Below are 18,203 nucleotides of genomic sequence, written 5' to 3' on the forward strand. Positions count from 1 at the left end.
CTTTTTGTTTTGTTTTGTTTTTGTTTTGTTCTTGATGTGTATTTTGTTTTGTCTCTATTATTTATTTATTTATTTTGCATTTTATTTAGCAGATGCTTTTATCCTTAGTAACTTACAAGTCTTCAAGAAACGGCTTTTATATATAAATTGCTACGTGTAGTGCGTTGGGCTAACCGAGACTTGTCATAACACTTGCATTTCATTGCTTTTGTGTCTGCTAAATGTAAATGTAACACAAAGACAATTCAACCGCAGTTTAACAGGCCAGTTATTTATCTTGAGGCACGTTTCAAACATCGTCCAGGGGTGCATTTCCCAAAAGCATGCTAGAATGCAATTGTATATAATAGCAATACAATTTGTCTTCAATTACATTCATAAAATACCCAAACTCATTAATCAGAAAGGGTGTCCATATACATTTTAGCATATGGCATGAGACAGACTAATGCGGTTTCAGAATTCTTCTTCCACTGGTTCCAGAGGTTTCTTCATTCTCTGTATGTGTACACGTTTAGTACGAATGTTTGTATTTGTCCATCAATTGTTGTTGGGAAAATTCTTTAAAGGTGAGGCTGTAGGGACAGTTGATGTGCTCTATCAGAATACAGAGAGCAGCAGGGCTTTAGTGGGCTGCTGCTGCAGAGTCTTCAGTTTGAATGATGTAGTATCACTTTTCTAGCTGTAAATATGTGATATCCTCCAGGAACACAAGCGAACAAGACTGTGATGAATCCATGTAGCCTAACTTTGAGGTGAAGCTGCCATGCTGATGCATAGCACTGTTCTGATCCACAGATTCCGGACAGAGGTTAACTACGATGTTCTTGAGGTACGAGATGGACGCTATCCTTCTTCCCCTCTGATTGGCAGTTATCAGGGTACACAGGTCCCACAGTTCCTCATCAGCACCTCCAGCTTCCTGTACCTGCTCTTCACCACTGACAAGAGTCACTCAGACATTGGCTTCCGCATCCGATATGAGAGTATGATGATCTACTATTGCATTTATTATTACTGTTTTGATCTGAAAAGGGTCACTTTGGTAACATTTATTTCTATATGTGTAAGCTATAATTCAAAGAATGTTTACCACAGAACTTATGTTACTTATAAATGCTTACGTATTTACTTGTATAGAGAATGCACATGGTAAAATATCACTATCACTAATTGCATTGTTAAAAAAAAAAAAATAATGTAATAGGTGTACTTCACATTCAAAGTCACCTACAATGTTTAGAATTTAGTCAAAACATGCTAGCTGGATAAAACTTGATATTATCTTCTCTCTAATGCATTTCATGGCTGCAATTACAAGGATCTGATAGCACAGATACCTGTGAATGCTTGCAGCTATGAAGGCATCATTATAAATAGTCACATGCTCTTTTAATATGCAGTGATTTTAATCAGGTCCTGTAATTATGATCTAATAGGATGGTGATTATGTTGTGAGATGATTTCAGTCATGCGCAAACACATGACACAAGGAACTGTGCACACGTTCATACACACAAGACTGTAGAATTAACTCTGTCACAGTTTTGTGAACTGAAAGAATGGCTTTTATGCTGGGATGACTCATGTTTGTAACCTTTTCTTGTTGTTTCTCGATAAATCTCAGTTCATCTTAAATTATTGAGTACATCAACTCAAGCAGAAAGTGCTTTCGAAGACTTGGTATTACTTGCGTCTACAAGAATGATACAACTTTGAATAATCCAGATAGGCAGAACATTCTAGAAAATAGTATTAACTTAACTAAAATCATTTTATATATGGATTTAAAAAAAATGGATTCTGAGATTTGCAAGAGTGCATTTAACAGTTTTATTAAATTATCAATGTTTTTAAACATTAAGTGAGCATTAGATGATGCCAAAGGATATCTAAATGTAAAAACAGGAAATTACCATTATATGTAAATAAACACACACACACGTATATGTGAATATATATATATATATATATATATATATATATATATATATATATATATATATATATATATATATATATATATATATATATATATATATATATTTCTAAGTTTCTAATGCATTTAGAATAAACTTCTGCCCTGAAGATCATTGGCCGTTTTCCACAGTAATGTTTGTATGTTTTCTCTTCACAAGCCTTGCAGCTCCAGTCTGACCATTGCGTTGATCCTGGAATCCCAGTCAATGGTCAGCGGCACGGCAACGACTTCTATGTGGGGGCGCTGGTGACGTTCAGTTGCGAAGCAGGTTACACTCTCAGTGACCATGAGCCCCTTGAGTGTGAGCCTAACTTCCAATGGAGTCGCCCCCTGCCCAGCTGTGATGGTACGGTCCACTCTTTACCTACTAAAATGGTTACCGCCAGGGAAAAGGACACATTAGAGATAGGTCATTTATTCAAGCGACGTAATCGCTCCCAGACTGGAAGGGCCTTTACGGTTTGAAGCTACCCTTTCCGCTCCCTTCTCCTATTCCACAAGGCTTTGAATATTTAAGGTCATTATTGATTTTTCCCCATGGGTAATGATAGGAATAGTCTGCCTCCATATGTTGATGTCCTTCAAAAGAGCACTTCCTGTTTGTTTCAGTAGGACTGCGCTCAGTGTTTTGACAAATAGCCTTTATCTTTTTCTCTTTCCTCTAGCACTTTGTGGTGGGTTTATTCAGGGGAACAGCGGCACTATTCTGTCCCCTGGGTTTCCTGACTTCTACCCCCATAACCTCAACTGTACGTGGATGATTGAAACTTCACATGGTAAAGGTGAGGCCTTTTTGAAGCTGGTGCTTTCTTTGACAGGAATAGACAGTGTTTTTAAATGAAACAAACAATAATGTTTCCATGGGCATGCATGGCAAACAATATAGGATGGAAGAAGTATGGATTTAATAACTGGTGGACTTTCTTCTGGCAGCTGTAACCTTAAGCAAATAGTTTCTGTAGTTGTAGATCACACCTGAACAGCAGCCAAGAGGAATTTGCACCATTTCATTTTACAAAATTGGTTCCGTTCAATTATATTCCTCTATGGCATGAATCACTCTCTCATGAAATCATACCAGATGTGGTTGTGGTCAGGACTACATTCAAATCATGATGGACCACTGTACTTACATTTCAAAGTCGTCTTTTCCCTCTAGTTTGATCTGTCCACTGTGGAGCATCCACATGCCCGTGAGGACTCGACAAATGCAGCAGTGAATCTTCCTCTACTGTTATTGTTTAGCGTTTCATGCATCATAATCACCTTGACAGAAACATTAGCGTGTTCCAGATATTTCTCTAAGTCTTTAGCTGACATTCTAGGATTCTTCTTGCAAGACGCCCACTCCTAGAAAGAGAAGCCGAGCTCGTCTTGCCATCGACTGATAAACATCAAGGCTTTCAGAGATGCTTTTCGAACCCTTTCTAGCTTTATGCATGTCAACAATCCTTAATCTTTGGCATTCGGAGACCTCTTTTGTTGGAGATGCAGTTCACACGAGGCAGTGCTTCTTTTGAATAGAAAACTCCAAAATTTAGCAATTCTTTTTTTATAAAGTACAGAGCAGCTTTGACTAACATCTTCAATCTCACCTCATTGATTGAACACAGCTGATACTAACTTCTGGATAAATCATTAGCCTAGGGATTCACATACTTTTTCTACTTTGCGCTGTTAGTGTTTATATGGTGTGTCGTTGTTTGTCTGTTGTGAAAAAATTGTAGGAACAGGGGCCAGTTGTTCAAAAAGTTTAATCTGGATCAGAATGATCTGGAAATTCGAAATTCCATATGATCCATCTAACCCATCTAACTTTTGTGCCTGTTTTTCAAATCAAAATTGGATTGGATCACACTGAATCAGATACAGACCTTTTCAGATTTCCAAATCTCTGTGGAGCCCTTAAAGAGACATAAGTCCCTTTCACACTGCGATTCTGGAAAATACACGTGTAATGTGTCCCTGCAATTATTCCCGGGTCGCTAGATTTTGCACTTTCACATTGCCAGTGATTACCAAGAATCTATGCTTACTTTCACACACAACCCGTAAAGGTCCCGTAAAGAGACGTGACATCAGGATGTTAAGTGTAATACACGAGTCAAAACACTAGGCATTTTATAACTTTCACTTAAGCTAACGAACGATCTCAGCTTCAGTGCTGAAAGTGAGGAACTAACTGATATCTACTTCATTACAGTTTGCACATATTTATTTTGTCGTGAACGTTGATCTTCCTCCAAACCACCCAGTATAAAATTTGCGCGATAACATGATCAAAATGACAAACCCTTTACCGCATTAGTTCTGGCTTTTGTTCACACAGCGCTTGTTTCGGGACTGAACCCGGCAATGTTACTAGGTCCCCGACCTGGGACGTGTTTGGTTTCACACAGAAGCCGACTCTGCAATTTTCCGGATCTAACGTGCAGTGTGAAAGGGGCTATGGTAATTGAAAAATGAGAGAAAAAAAAAGTTATGCATTCTAGTTTTGCAATGCACACACTCAAAAAAAAAAGGTCACTTTATTTTCACGACATACACCTTTTGTACCTAAACAGTCCATATTTGTACCTTAAAGGTACATATTAGTACCTAAAATGTACGTATAAGTACCCAATAGGTACAAAAGTGTACCTTTTGAGAAGGTACTCCCTCAGTGACAGCTTTTGTACCTTTCTTTCTAGTAATCCATTTTTTTGTGTGTCAAAAGTATCCTAATCTTACTAAAACATTTTGAACAACACAAAGTAAGGATGTAATTCAGATCAAAACAAAAACTGGATTTTGTGATCTAATTCAGATCCAATCCGATGGCCAAAATCTGATCAGATTACATTTGAACAACTTGCCCCAGAAACCCGGGTAAATCTAATGGTTTGAAATACGTTTTCCTGCAGTTTTGTTATTGAAGCCTTTTGTGAACTTATAAACAGTTGATCTATATTCAGTGTTTTCCTCCTCCTCTCAATCTCCGCAGGTGTCCAGTTTACCTTTCACACTTTTCACTTGGAGAGTCCACACGACCACCTTTTAGTCACAGAAAATGGTAGTTTCTCTCAACCCCTGTGGAGATTGACCGGGTCTACACTGCCGCCCCCTCTTAGTGCTGGACTTTTTGGCAACTACACTGCTCAGATCCGTTTCCTCTCTGACTTCTCTGTGTCCTATGAGGGCTTTAACATCACTTTCTCAGGTAGAGACCTTTGCACGGCAGCTTAAACTACATGACATTTATAACAGAAGAATCTGAAAATGATCAATCCTTCTTCTGTTCCCCTCAGAATACGATCTGGAGCCCTGTGAAGATCCCGGCGTCCCCCCCTTCAGCACTCGTAAGGGGCTGCAGTTCGGGGTTGGGGATGCGCTAATCTTTTCCTGTTTTCCGGGATACCGTCTCGAGGGGCCTGCGAGGGTGGTGTGTCTAGGGGGGCGTCGGCGGGTTTGGAGTTCCCCTCTGCCAAGGTGTGTTGGTAGGTGGTCACATGCTTTTCATTTTGCTTTGTTCGCAAATTAATAAATGTCCCCTCATGTGCTCAGACACACACACACACATTCTAAAACTTTATATCTCAAAGTAAAAGACTAAAGCAGCTCTGCTCAAAACCAGACAGGAAGAAAAAGGTTATGACTCACCATCTGAAAATAAAACCACAGCACCAGCCCTAAATTTAGCCTAATGCTTAATCAGCATTAGTGTAATGGTAGATATCAGCATCTTGGAGACCAGACTTCTTCAATTTAATTCGTGCTGGAATGGCTTAGATGTTACATTTAGAATGTGGTTTCATAACATTATGATTTTGACATCAAGTAATTAGGTATTATGTATTTCTGCAGCAATATCTTGGCTCATCCTTGCTTCATATTTGTTTACCACTCTTGTGAAAACTATATGTAAACATATGTTTATTTATGTATTTATGTTTCTGTCAATGTCCCTGTATTTAAATAAATGACATATGGTTTACTTCAGTTAAGATCTGTTGGGTATGACAGTTATTTATTCCAAAAACATCATCCAGAAAAACAGCCAATATTTTTCTAATCAATGTTAATTAAGCAAACTTGTTGTTACACAGGATGCATGATATATCAGTTATTGGCTGATATTGGAGATTTTATTTATTTATTTATTTATCAGGGTATTTAATAATGCTTGCTTATTAACCCTTTTTACTTTTAGATTGCCTTTGCTCTCACTTAAAATTAATCTTTTAAATACACAAAATTAGTAAAACTGTTTTAGAAAATCTTAAAATTAGTATACAGGATGTGATACGTAAATTTACTTTTAGCATTTAAAACAATTGGTGTATCAGTTATAATCCATAATATCACAAAAATGATTAACTTACAGGTAAAAGTAGCTATAGTTTTAAATTGAATGTTGTGGTTCAATATCCGAGCAATATTTGGGAGAGAGCTTGACTTGCACTCATTCACAAACACACACCATCCCCTGACTGCCAGCATGAGTGTATAAGTGTGCATGTATTTATCTGAGATGTCGTTTGTCAGAGGTCATCTGACTTCTTACCTCCCTGGCTGCAGCTGAATGTGGATCATCTGTAACCGGGAAACAAGGCGTTTTACTCTCTCCCAACTACCCTGGTTACTACGGTAACAACCATGAGTGCATCTACTCCATCCAAAGCCAAACCGGTAAAGGGATCCAGCTCAGAGCGCGGGATTTCCGCCTGGAGGAGGACGACTTGCTTAAGGTTTTTGTGACTTAGTGTGCATTCTTACTTATGGGTTATGTTGGTTTGTAAAGTATATGATGACTGTATGTGACTGTTTTGTGTGGGTTTCAGGTGTATGATGGTAGCAGTAACAGCGCCAGACTGCTGGGCATCTTCACAGGCACAGAGATGATGGATATCACTCTAAACAGCACGTCCAGCACAATGTGGCTGGAGTTCATTAGCAACAGTGACAATACTAGCAAAGGCTTCGAGCTGCACTTCACCAGTGAGTAGCACACTGACACCTTGCAGCCATTACACCGCAGTATGTTTGTGTGTGAGCACATAAATAGATGGATGGATACCTATCTACCAAGCACAGGAGATGTTTTGAAGGACACACTCTTTTTTTCCCCCGTCTTACTGCAGGTTTTGAGTTGGTGAAGTGCGAGGACCCAGGTGTGCCTCAGTTCGGATTTAAACGGGAGGACAAAGGTCACTTCGCAGGCAGCACGGTGTCATATAGCTGTGATCCTGGCTACACTTTAAAAGGCCCGGAGGTTTTGACATGTCTCAGAGGGGAGAGGAGAGCATGGGACAGCCCACTCCCACTGTGTGTTGGTAAGATGCTACTGAATGCTCAGCCTCATTCACACTCACACTTACTCCTTTAGGGAGTTGCTTTAAGGACAAGATTTCTAACTTTGATATGATAACACAAAATATATGTTCAATACCTAGGGGGAATACTTGCACAACTTTCTTTATTTTTTTTTATTTTTTTTTAAAGATAAATATAGCAAAGCTAGAACATTACATTGAGTTCTATTTTTAAATTATTATTATTATTATTATTATTATTATTATTATTATTATTATTATTATTATTATTATTATTATTATTATTTTACATTTTACATTACATCTCACTTTTTATTTAATTAAATTTTTCTTTTAATTTAATTTGTTGTTTTGTTTTGATTGTGTAAGCATTATGGGACACTATAAACACATGCAGTGTCTGTTTCATTCATACTGGAAGCCGGAGGGTGCCCTTATGCAGGAAGTCCTCACTGAAGTACTATAACTTATGGCATTCCAGGAAATCCTAATTACTGTATTTTATCACAAACTCTAAATCTGCCATATGGTGTTATATGATACACTCTGAGAATGTGCTTCATGAATATGATCCCCCAAGTCAGAGAGAGTTATATTAATTGAAGTGCTTATGATTTTTTTCTTCATCCGTATGTGTCTTCTACCACCCACCCTTACACTCAGCCTGGGTTCTCCTCAATGTGAGTTTGTCACAGACCCAGTTTTCAAGGCGTTCTGCAATGCTGTTGAATTTTGAATTATGGTGCTTTCCACCTGAGCCTATGGAGACCTTTAGGCAAAATGTAAATGCCCATATACTGAGGAGAAATGGTACTGTAAAGGCATGAACAAATATTTTTCATCCGCCACAACAGGAAAGTAACTAGTGCTGTAGCAAACAGAGGGCGGACAGTGAGAAATGAGAAGTTGGTGAGGATAAGAGAAAAGAGGGAGGGGAAGAGAGAGCTGGAGAGAATGAGAGAGCAAGAAATGTAGTTTTATGACTTACGAAGCAGGTCATCTCAGGAGTTGAAGAAGATGGGTTTGTTTTATTGTGATTTATGGCTCTACTGTCCACTATGGGAACATTCATCAAAATGAGATAAAAAAGCACAAAAAAGAGTGAGAGAAACAGAAAAAAAAAATTATATATAAAAACAATATATAAATATCAACAACGGATGGATGGACGGATGGAGAGATAGATATATCTAGATCTATGCATCTTAGAATGTTTAAATGTTTGTCATTGAAAACAAGACAAAAATAGTGATTAGAAAAGTGAGATTTTCACACCAATTATTTTTCACTTTTCTCACACTTTTTTTTTTCTTTTGCATTCAACAATCCCCTCTGCACTATCAAAAGGAAAGATCAAAAGTTTGTCTCCATGTCTGTGATTATACCTTTCAGTATGTGTGACAATGGCTTGAGAGGCTGAAGTGTGCATTTGAACACATTACACTTGCATTTTGTGACATGTATATCACACATGACTACAAGCGCTGGCCACCGTGTAATTTGTGTCATTGCTTGTCTGAGACTCAAGGAGAGCTGTGTGGAGGGAAAGTGTATGGCACAAATGTGTGAAGTGCCCCTCCACTGCCTTAATTGAACTAAAGCTACATAGCTATACTTCAGAACTGTCTTGGGATGTAGTATTAAATTACTGTTGATCGATATTTGTATTCTTAAAATTTTCTACAGAGAGTAAAAAAAAATCATTGTATAACTGTTTAATTTCTTCAAACATTTAAAGTGTCCAATCTGTCCTTTCATAAGAAAACAAAAAGCTCCAACAACCCAATCAAACATCAGACTTTTATTTAGAAGAGCCAGTGAAAACCATTTTAATGTAAAATGTAATTTGCCTTAACTATAGTCATTTGTCATGGTGAAGAGATGTTTCATCAGCCATTTTAAGACCTTGAGTCTTTGACCTAAAGCAGTATGTTTTAATTACTGTAAAACCCTCACTGAACATAAATGGACATGACCGAAATGCCAATGTCTAAAATAAAATAATTATGCATATGATATCAGACAATGTAGATATAATGTAGACAGTAAAGAAAATAAAGTAATTTTAAATATGTATATGTATATGTATAACAAGAAACAGATTATTATTCAATAATATTCAGATTTCAAATTAACATCTTTTGTGTGGTCATGCCAAATTATTAAAACAGATTACTCATTTTTGTTCATGGAAAGTTTAACATTTGTTAGTAAAACAGTGTATATTTCAGATGTATACAGTTGAATATCCATAAATTAGAATATCTTTGAAAAGTTCATTTCAGTAATTCAACTCAAATTGTGAAACTCGTGTATTAAATTCAGTGCACACTGACTGAAGTAGTTTAAGTCTATGGTTCTTTTAATTGTGATGATTTTTGCTCACATTTAACAAAATACCCCCAATTCATCTCAACACATTAGAATATGGTGACATACCAATCAGCTAATCAACTCAAAACACCTGCAAAGTTTTCCTGAGCCTTCAAAATGGTCTCTCAGTTTGGTTCACTAGGCTACACAATCATGGGAAAGACTGCTGATCTGACAGTTGTCCAGAAGACAATCATTGACACCCTTCACAAGGAGGGTAAGCCACAAACATTTATGGCCAAAGAAGCTGGCTGTTCACAGAGTGCTGTATCCAAGCATTTTAACAGAAAGTTGAGTGGAAAGAAAAAGTGTGGAAGAAAAAGATGCACAACCAACCACGAGAACCGCAGCCTTATGAGGATTGTCAAGCAAAATAGATTCAAGAATTTGAGTGAACTTCACAAGGAATGGACTGGGGCTGGGGTCAGGGCATCAAGAGCCACCACACACAGACGTTTCAAGTAATTTCCTGAACCACAGACAACATCAGAGGCATCTTACCTGGGCTAAAGAGAAGAATAACTGGACTGTTGCCCAGTGGTCCAAAGTCCTGTTTTTTAGATGAGAGCAAGTTTTGTATTTAATTTGGAAACCAAGGTCCTAGGGTCTGGAGGAAGGGTGGAGAAGCTCATAGCCCAAGTTTATTGAAGTCCAGTGTTAAGTTTCCACAGTCTGTGATGATTTGGGGTGCAATGTCATCTGCTATTTTTTTTATTTATTTTTTTTTAAACCAAAGTCACTGCACCCATTTACCAATACATTTTGGAGAACTTCATGCTTTCTTCTGCTGACCAGCTTTTTGAAGATGCTGATTTAATTTTCCAGCAGGATGTCGCACCTGCCCACACTGCCAGATGCACCAAAAGTTGGTTAAATGTCCATGGTGTTAGTGTGCTTGACTGGCCAGCAAACTCACCAGACCTGAACCCCATGGTAAATCTATGGGCTATTGTCAAGAGGAAGATTAGAAACGAGACCAAACAATGGACATACTTTCCAGAAGGCCAACAATTCACTTTTTTTTTTTTTTTTTTTTTTTTCTTAAAAGAAAAAGGTCTTAAGTATTCTAATCTGTTGAGATAGTGAATTGGTGGGTTTTTGTTAAATGTGAGCGAAAATCATCACAATTAAAAGAACCAAAGACTTCAACTACTTCAATCTGTGTGCATTGAATTTATTTAATACACAAGTCACAATTCACAATTTGAGTTGAATTACTTTGCTTTTTACTTGAATTATCTTTTCCACGACATTCTAATTTATTGAGATGCACCTGTAGACTTAGTCTATCAGGCCACTCCTCAAATAAAATAAAATAAAGGCAGCTTAAATGATTAAGAAGAGGGATTTGCACTGTATTCTATAAGCAAACTAAATCCAGTCCATGTCTAGAGGATGTATATACAGTATAAGTTTATGCTGTGTAAATGCACATGCATTTGACCTCTGGGATGATGATGAGGATGGCATGGGTTGGATATTACACTCTCATGACTCCCTGATCCGTGAAACTGGAACTGTCACACGCTCTGGCCCCAGCTTCCAGACAAACAAGTGATTTGTACCCCCGCTGCCCGCCACCAGCACCACCACCATTGCCCCAGTGTAAGATGGATAGTCATGTCTGGGGCAGGACATATTACCAACACTATCAGCGATATTAGCCAAAGGAAATATTCCCTCCCCAGGGAAGGCTTAATCCTGGAGGTGATATACTGCCATATTATTCTGCTCATCACTCATAAAACTCTGCTCAGTGCTGAATGTATTCTTTTAAAGTGGAAAGAGGCGCCCCTGCCACCTGATGATGCATCACTGCACAGCACAACGTGTACCATCCTCGCTCCAAGGATTTAGATACCAATGCAGAATCCCTTACAGAAGCAGACCAATTGACACCTGGTGCATTCATTCATATATATGTAGTCCACATTAAAAATTATTTTTCAAAATCTAATTAAAACCAAATAGGCCTTAATGAATGTAAAATGCGGAAAAACGTAATACATCATATCGTATAATATTATTTTTCATTTGTATTAAATACAATTGTACAAAAAATCACTTTAACTTTTGGTCTCTGACTTTTTGACAAATTTTTCTATATATGTATTTTTTTAAGATGTACTGTTTGTGCTGCAGAGTTGTAAGCTGTCATTGAAGGATTGTGCCTTTGTTTATCTCTTTCTTTACCCAGCCGAGTGTGGAGGAACGATTAAAGATGAGCCCATGGGCCGGATTCTGTCTCCTGGTTACCCAGCGCCTTATGAGCACAACTTGCACTGTGTCTGGACCATCGAGGCGGCACTTGGAAGCACCATAGGGTGGGTATCTGCTCTTCCATTACCCTCCTCCCCGCCATCTGTCTCTTCCTCTTTCTGTTTTGCTTTTGATCTCTTCATCTAACCTCTAAATGTAACTTCCATCCAGTATCTTCAGCCCTGCTGTTGATCCAAAGCTCTAGAAATGTCCTTTGTTGAGTAATCTCATAAAAGAAAAACCTTTATGGTACACCTTATATATAGTACCATAGTGGGGGTGTAATATATATTTTTACTTGGCTAAATGGAGACTTTCTGTTTTAATATACAGCTAGTTAATACTATAAAACGTACTCGGTTACTAACGTAACCTCGGTTCCCTGAAATACGGGAACGAGTACTGCGTCGAAGACGCATATGGGAAAAACCCCCTTTTTCTCCTGAACTGAAGCCTTATTCAATCACGCAGTGAAACTGCACAGCCATTGGATCGTGCAGTGCTATTAAAACAAACCAATGGCTTGGCAGCGGTGCTGCACGAACCTATGGCAGCGAAGCCCGCCAAAGCCCGCCAATATGGGCGGGGAATCTGGCTATATATTGGCCGCTTCGCCACAGGAATTCAGGTTACTTCGACTGAAGCGACGACTGAGTTGTGCAGCCTTTTTAGCATGGCAAGGAACGCAGTACTCGTTCCCGTATTTCAGGGAACCGAGGTTACGTTAGTAACCGAGTACGTTCCCTTTCAATACTTCACTCGTACTGCGTCGAAGACGCATATGGGAACCCAGTTCAATCACGCCATGCTAAGAAGGGAGGACGACCAACGCAATCAAACTTGATTTGTTAAACCAAGATATGATAATAGCAACTAGGGGCAGAATAAGCTCAATGAGGTTACGTCTGGCCTAGCCTGATCATCCCGTGTTCGTATCGCCTCAGTAGCCAAGGGACCGAGTGCATACGAGTAGAGTTTGAGCCTTGGGCAAGAATGGCCAAGAGCATGCAAATGAGGAACAAGAAGGTGACCTTCACACAGAAAGTACCCTAGCATGAAGCTCTGGGACGTCTAGATTGTAAAATCTAGCAAATGTGGACGGCGAGCTCCAGCCAGCCGCCTCACAAATTTCTGCGATAGTCACACCATTAGACCATGCCCAAGACGAAGACACTGCTCTCGTCGAATGGGCTCTTACTCCAATTGGGCTTTGCAGGCCCAAAGAAGAGTAGGCTAGCTGGATTGCATCCACAATCCACCTTGAAAGTCTTTGCTTAGAGACCGGTAACCCTCTGGTGCGGTTTCCAAAGCATATGAAGAGCTGTTCTGATCGTCTTATTGGTGCAGAACGCTCTATGTAGACTTTTAGAGCCCTCACTGGGCAAAGTAGATTCAGCCCTGGATCCTCCTCTGTGTTTTGTAACGCAGAGAGGGTGACCACTTGTGCTCTAAAAGGTGTGGAGAGCACCTTTGGCACATAGCCATGCCTCGGTTTCAGGACGACCCTCGAGTCGTTAGGCCCGAATTCTAGGCAATTAGGGCTCATCGAAAGTGCTTGCAAATCACCCACACGCTTAACAGACGCTAGTGCCAATAGCAGAGCGGTCTTTAGCGACAGGGCTTTAAGGCCTATGGACTGTAGCGGTTCAAAGGGGGCCCCCTTCAGGGCTCTCAGCACCGTGGGCAGGTCCCAAGAAGGGACGGTGGGAGGGCAAGGCGGATGAAGCCGTCTGGCACCTCTCATAAATCGGACGACTAAGTCGTTTCTGCCCACCGACTGGCCTGCTATAAGGGCGTGTGATGCCGCTATAGTTGCTACATAGACCTTGAGCGTGGAGGGGGATCGTCCCTTCTCCAAGAGCTCTTGCAAAAATGACAGTATCACTGATACGTCACAAGAGGTCGGGCTCTCACCATGGTCTGAACACCATGTGGAGAACACAGACCATTTGGAGGCATAGAGGCGTCGTGTAGACGGAGCTCTAGCCTGTGAAATTGTGTCTAGCACACGCTCAGGGAGTCCCGCGGGCTCCCGTCGAGCGACCAAATGTGCAGAGACCACTTCTCTGGGTGTGGATGCCAAATCGTCCCGTCCGCCTGAGAAAGGAGGTCCCGTCTCAGGGGAACGGGCCATGGGGCTGCAGTCAGCATCTGCGACAGGTCGGCTATCCAGTGCTGATTTTCCCAGAATGGGGCTACAAGCAGAACCCTGCATCTCTGGTCCCTGACCCGCCTGATTACTTGGGGAATCAGAGGGACCGGAGGAAAAGCATAAAGAAGACGGTTGGGCCAGTCCTGGGACAACGCGTCCTTGATCTTGGAAAAATATATTGGGCAATGAGAGTTGTCTTTTGAGGCAAAGAGGTCTATTTCCGCTCTGCCAAAGACCTCCCATATCTTCTGAACCGTCTGCGGGTGGAGTCTCCACTCTTCTGAGGAGACTCCGCTTCTTGACAGCATATCCGCGCCCTTGTTCAGCTTGCCCGGAAGATGCACTGCTCTCAGGGACCCCAAATTGTTTTGGGTCCATTCCAGCAGTCGCGACGTCAGTCTGAAGAGACGCGTCGACGACAGCCCACCTTGGTGATTTATATAAGAGACCACCGTCATGCTGTCCGATCTGACCAGCACGTGGTGGCTCTTTAGGTCTGACAGGAAGCTCTGGCAGGCTCGTTGAACTGCAATCATCTCGAGGCAGTTGATGTGGAGCCTGCTCTCCTCTTTCGACCATTGGCCGAAAGCGGGTTTCCCTTCGCACAGCGCGCCCCAACCCTTGTTGGACGCGTCTGTGGAGATCACTTTCCTTCTGCAAACCATACCAAGTGGAGCACCCCGTTCCATCCATTGCATGTCCCTCCAAGGGGTCAGGGCCGAAATACAGTCCTGACTCACCTTGATATTCAAGCGTCCGTGACGCCATGCATGAGGTGGAACACGTGGTTTCAGCCAATATTGGAGGGGGCGCATACGAAGCAGCCCGAGCTCCAGCACCGGCGATGCCGCCGCCATAAGACCCAGCAGCTTCTGGAATGTCTTTAGGGGTCGAGAAGCACCTATTTTGAAAGAGGCCGCAAGTCGCTGTAGAGCCGCAGCGCGCTCCTTCACCATTGTTGCCCTCATCGTCACTGAGTCTAACACTGTTCCCAGAAACGATATCCGCCGGCTGGGGGACAGTGAGCTCTTGACAAAGTTCACCCTGAGCCCCAGGCATTCCAGATGGCTGAGGAGCACAGTTCTGTAACCCAATGCCTCCCCCTCTGACTGAGCTAGAACTAGCCAGTCGTCGAGGTAATTGAGAATGCGGATGCCCTTCTGCCTGAGAGGGGAGAGAGCCGCATCCATGCACTTTGTGAACGTGCGAGGCGCCAGAGACAGCCCAAAGGGGAGGACCTTGTATTGGTAAGCCACGCCCTCGAAGGCAAATCTCAAAAACGGCCTGTGATGGGGGGCTATCTGGATGTGAAAGTAAGCGTCTTTCAGATCCAGCGAAAAGAACCAATCCCCTGAGCGTATTTGCGAGAGGATTTGTTTCAATGTGATCATTCTGAAGTGCCGTCTCATGAGGGCACGGTTCAGATGTCTTAAATCGAGGATGGGGCGCAGCCCACCATCCTTCTTGGGAACCAGGAAGTAACGGCTGTAAAATCCTGAGTCGCGGTGTGCTGGGGGAACGATTTCTATAGCTCCCTTCACCAGCAGATTTTTCACTTCGGCACGAAGAACGTGAGCGTTCTCGTTGTGCACTGAAGTGGTGACCACCCCGTGAAAGCGTGGTGGCCGTCGTGCGAACTGAAGGGAATAGCCGTGTTTTATTACTCCCATGACCCAATCTGATACCCCGGGAATGGCTTGCCATTGTGAGGCCCGGATGGACAGAGGTTGTATTAACTCGAGTGATTGACCGCCGTGGGGGGACATAGCACTCGTTAGTGTTGTGTGAGGAAAACTGCTCTTTTTGTGAAGGAGTGTGTTTTTTATTTTTTGCACTATAACAGCGCTTTGCTGTCTGGGCGCTAACAAGGGCCCATTGTTTGCAGCAGGAACAACTTCGTCGACATCTGTAGATGGACGGCAGAACACACGGGGCAGTTTGGGGGGTGGTCCGGCTGTGGCGAGACTTAGCCCCCTCCTCTTTCTTTCCTGTTGATCAGGATGACGGCGGCGGCGCAGGGTCCAGCACTATCTTGGGCCGGGGTCCCATGCGCTTGGGATACTGGTACCGTCTGGTGGCCGAGCGAGAACGGTGTCGAGGCTCGGGTTTCACCGGCTGGGCTGCGGTGGTAGCAGCTGGCGCTTGCTTAGGAGGCTGACGAATCGGCACCTGTTTGGGGCGACTGGTAGCAGATGAAGCGCGCTTCGGCAGGAAGTGTCGCATTGCCTGGGACGACTTCTGCGCCTCTGTGAAACGCTCGGCGAATCCCTCTATCGCCGGGCCAAAGAGGCCGCTGGGGGAGATCGGTGCGTCTAGGAACTGGGCTCTGTCAGCATCCTTGATCTCCGTAAGGTTGAGCCATAAGTGGCGCTCCAAGACGACCAGGTTAGCCATCGAGCGCCCAATGGCCTGGGCGGTGCTCTTGGTAGCACGCAGCGCCAAGTCTGTTGCACTTCTCAGCTCCCTGAGCGTGGCGACATCTGGGCCAGACTCGTCGGTGGCGGCGAGAAGTTTGGCCTGGAAGACTTGAAGCACCGCCATAGAGTGGAGCGCCGCGGCTGCTTGCCCTGCCGATGAGTAGGCACGCCCGGCGAGCGCCGACGTCGTACGGCAGGGTTTGGACGGATGGTTGGCCTTGGCTTTCCATCCAATAGCTGCTGGCGGGCAGAGATGCACGGCCACAGACTCGTCCAGCGGCGGCAGCCGTTCGTATCCTCTTTCATCAGCGCCGTCAATTGAGGTGAGGGCGGATGAAGATGAAGTACGCAGGCGCGCTGAGTAGGGGGCGCGCCACGATTTAGTGAGCTCGTCGTGGACCTCCGGGAAGAACGGAGCAGTTCGCTGACGAGGGGCTTGCTGGCGCCCCGGCAGAAACCATTCATCCAGACGGCTACGGGCTGGTTCCTCTGGAGGAGACCAATCCAGACCCAGCTCGTCCACTGCCCTGGAGAGAACGCGGATAAGCTCGGCGTCCATCCCGAGTTTCGAGCGGTTTGGCTCAGATGACATCGAGGGGGCGGGGTCCGGCGAGCCCGACAGCTCCTCAGCATCTGAAGCGGCTAGAGACATGCTGTCCTCTAGCAGTTCCTCCTCAGTCCCTCCAAACAAAACCAGATCACTCGCGGCAGCAGAGGGACACTGGTCTGGCTGTACAAAGAGGACTGGGGAATCCCCTCTGGGCGGAGAAAACGAGGCACGCGGGGGCTGAGCCGGCGTGAGCTCGCTTTCATCCTGCTGCTTTAATCCTCTGCCCCGCCTTTTCTTCCTCGCCGGCTCGCGGGATGAAGAAAAAGGGAGGGCGCGAGGAGCGAGATCGCTCTCTGAAAAGAAAGCGATTCGCGAGCGCAGAGAGGCGATATTCATGTTCTCGCAATGAGAACATGAATTCCCCGCGAGTGCTGTGTCAGCGTGGGGTTTCCCCAAGCACGCGACACACTCGCTGTGCCCGTCATCAGCGTGCAGAGGGGCTCTGCACGAGCTGCAATGACGAGACGGCATTTGCAACAACGCCGTAGAAAAAGGCTCTTTTAGAGAAATTTGCTCTTTCAATATATCTCACCGGATGGCCGCAGGGAAGCGATGAATCTGCGGTGGGGACCGGCAGTCGCGTTCCAGTGCGAGGCGTGTCAACGGCGAGCAGTTCAGCGGAGATCAGCGAAGCGATGTGACGTCGTCGCTGAAGGAGAAATAATCTGAATTCCTGTGGCGAAGCGGCCAATATATAGCCAGATTCCCCGCCCATATTGGCGGGCTTTGGCGGGCTTCGCTGCCATAGGTTCGTGCAGCACCGCTGCCAAGCCATTGGTTTGTTTTAATAGCACTGCACGATCCAATGGCTGTGCAGTTTCACTGCGTGATTGAATAAGGCTTCAGTTCAGGAGAAAAAGGGGGTTTTTCCCATATGCGTCTTCGACGCAGTACGAGTGAAGTATTGAAAGGGAACCCTAACTCATACCTGAACTTTGTGTTTTTACATTTGAGGACGTACATACTGTTCACTGATATAATACTATATATTACAAGGAAACAATAATAAAACATTTGAACAAATCTGAACATTGCTGATGATAAAGTGACATAATTTGACCTTTCAGAAGAACCAAGTTCTCGCATTTACCATTTCATA

At 43.3% G+C, this 18,203-nt stretch overlaps 1 protein-coding gene across 1 annotated transcript in view; it reads left to right on the forward strand.

The window, feature by feature from the left end:
* csmd2 (CUB and Sushi multiple domains 2) overlaps window positions 1-18,203 on the forward strand; it is a 280,903-nt gene that overhangs the window by 176,692 nt on the left and 86,008 nt on the right. The window contains exons 17-25 of the mRNA XM_026288864.1: window positions 799-986; window positions 2,139-2,327; window positions 2,647-2,763; window positions 4,965-5,180; window positions 5,269-5,457; window positions 6,539-6,708; window positions 6,802-6,958; window positions 7,102-7,293; window positions 11,864-11,990. Of these exons, the coding sequence (XP_026144649.1) occupies window positions 799-986; window positions 2,139-2,327; window positions 2,647-2,763; window positions 4,965-5,180; window positions 5,269-5,457; window positions 6,539-6,708; window positions 6,802-6,958; window positions 7,102-7,293; window positions 11,864-11,990 (1,545 nt within the window). The remainder of the gene's footprint in view (window positions 1-798; window positions 987-2,138; window positions 2,328-2,646; window positions 2,764-4,964; window positions 5,181-5,268; window positions 5,458-6,538; window positions 6,709-6,801; window positions 6,959-7,101; window positions 7,294-11,863; window positions 11,991-18,203) is intronic.

Source organism: Carassius auratus, chromosome 19, assembly GCF_003368295.1.
Source record: "Carassius auratus strain Wakin chromosome 19, ASM336829v1, whole genome shotgun sequence".
In the NCBI taxonomy this organism is placed as follows: Eukaryota; Metazoa; Chordata; class Actinopteri; order Cypriniformes; family Cyprinidae; genus Carassius; species Carassius auratus.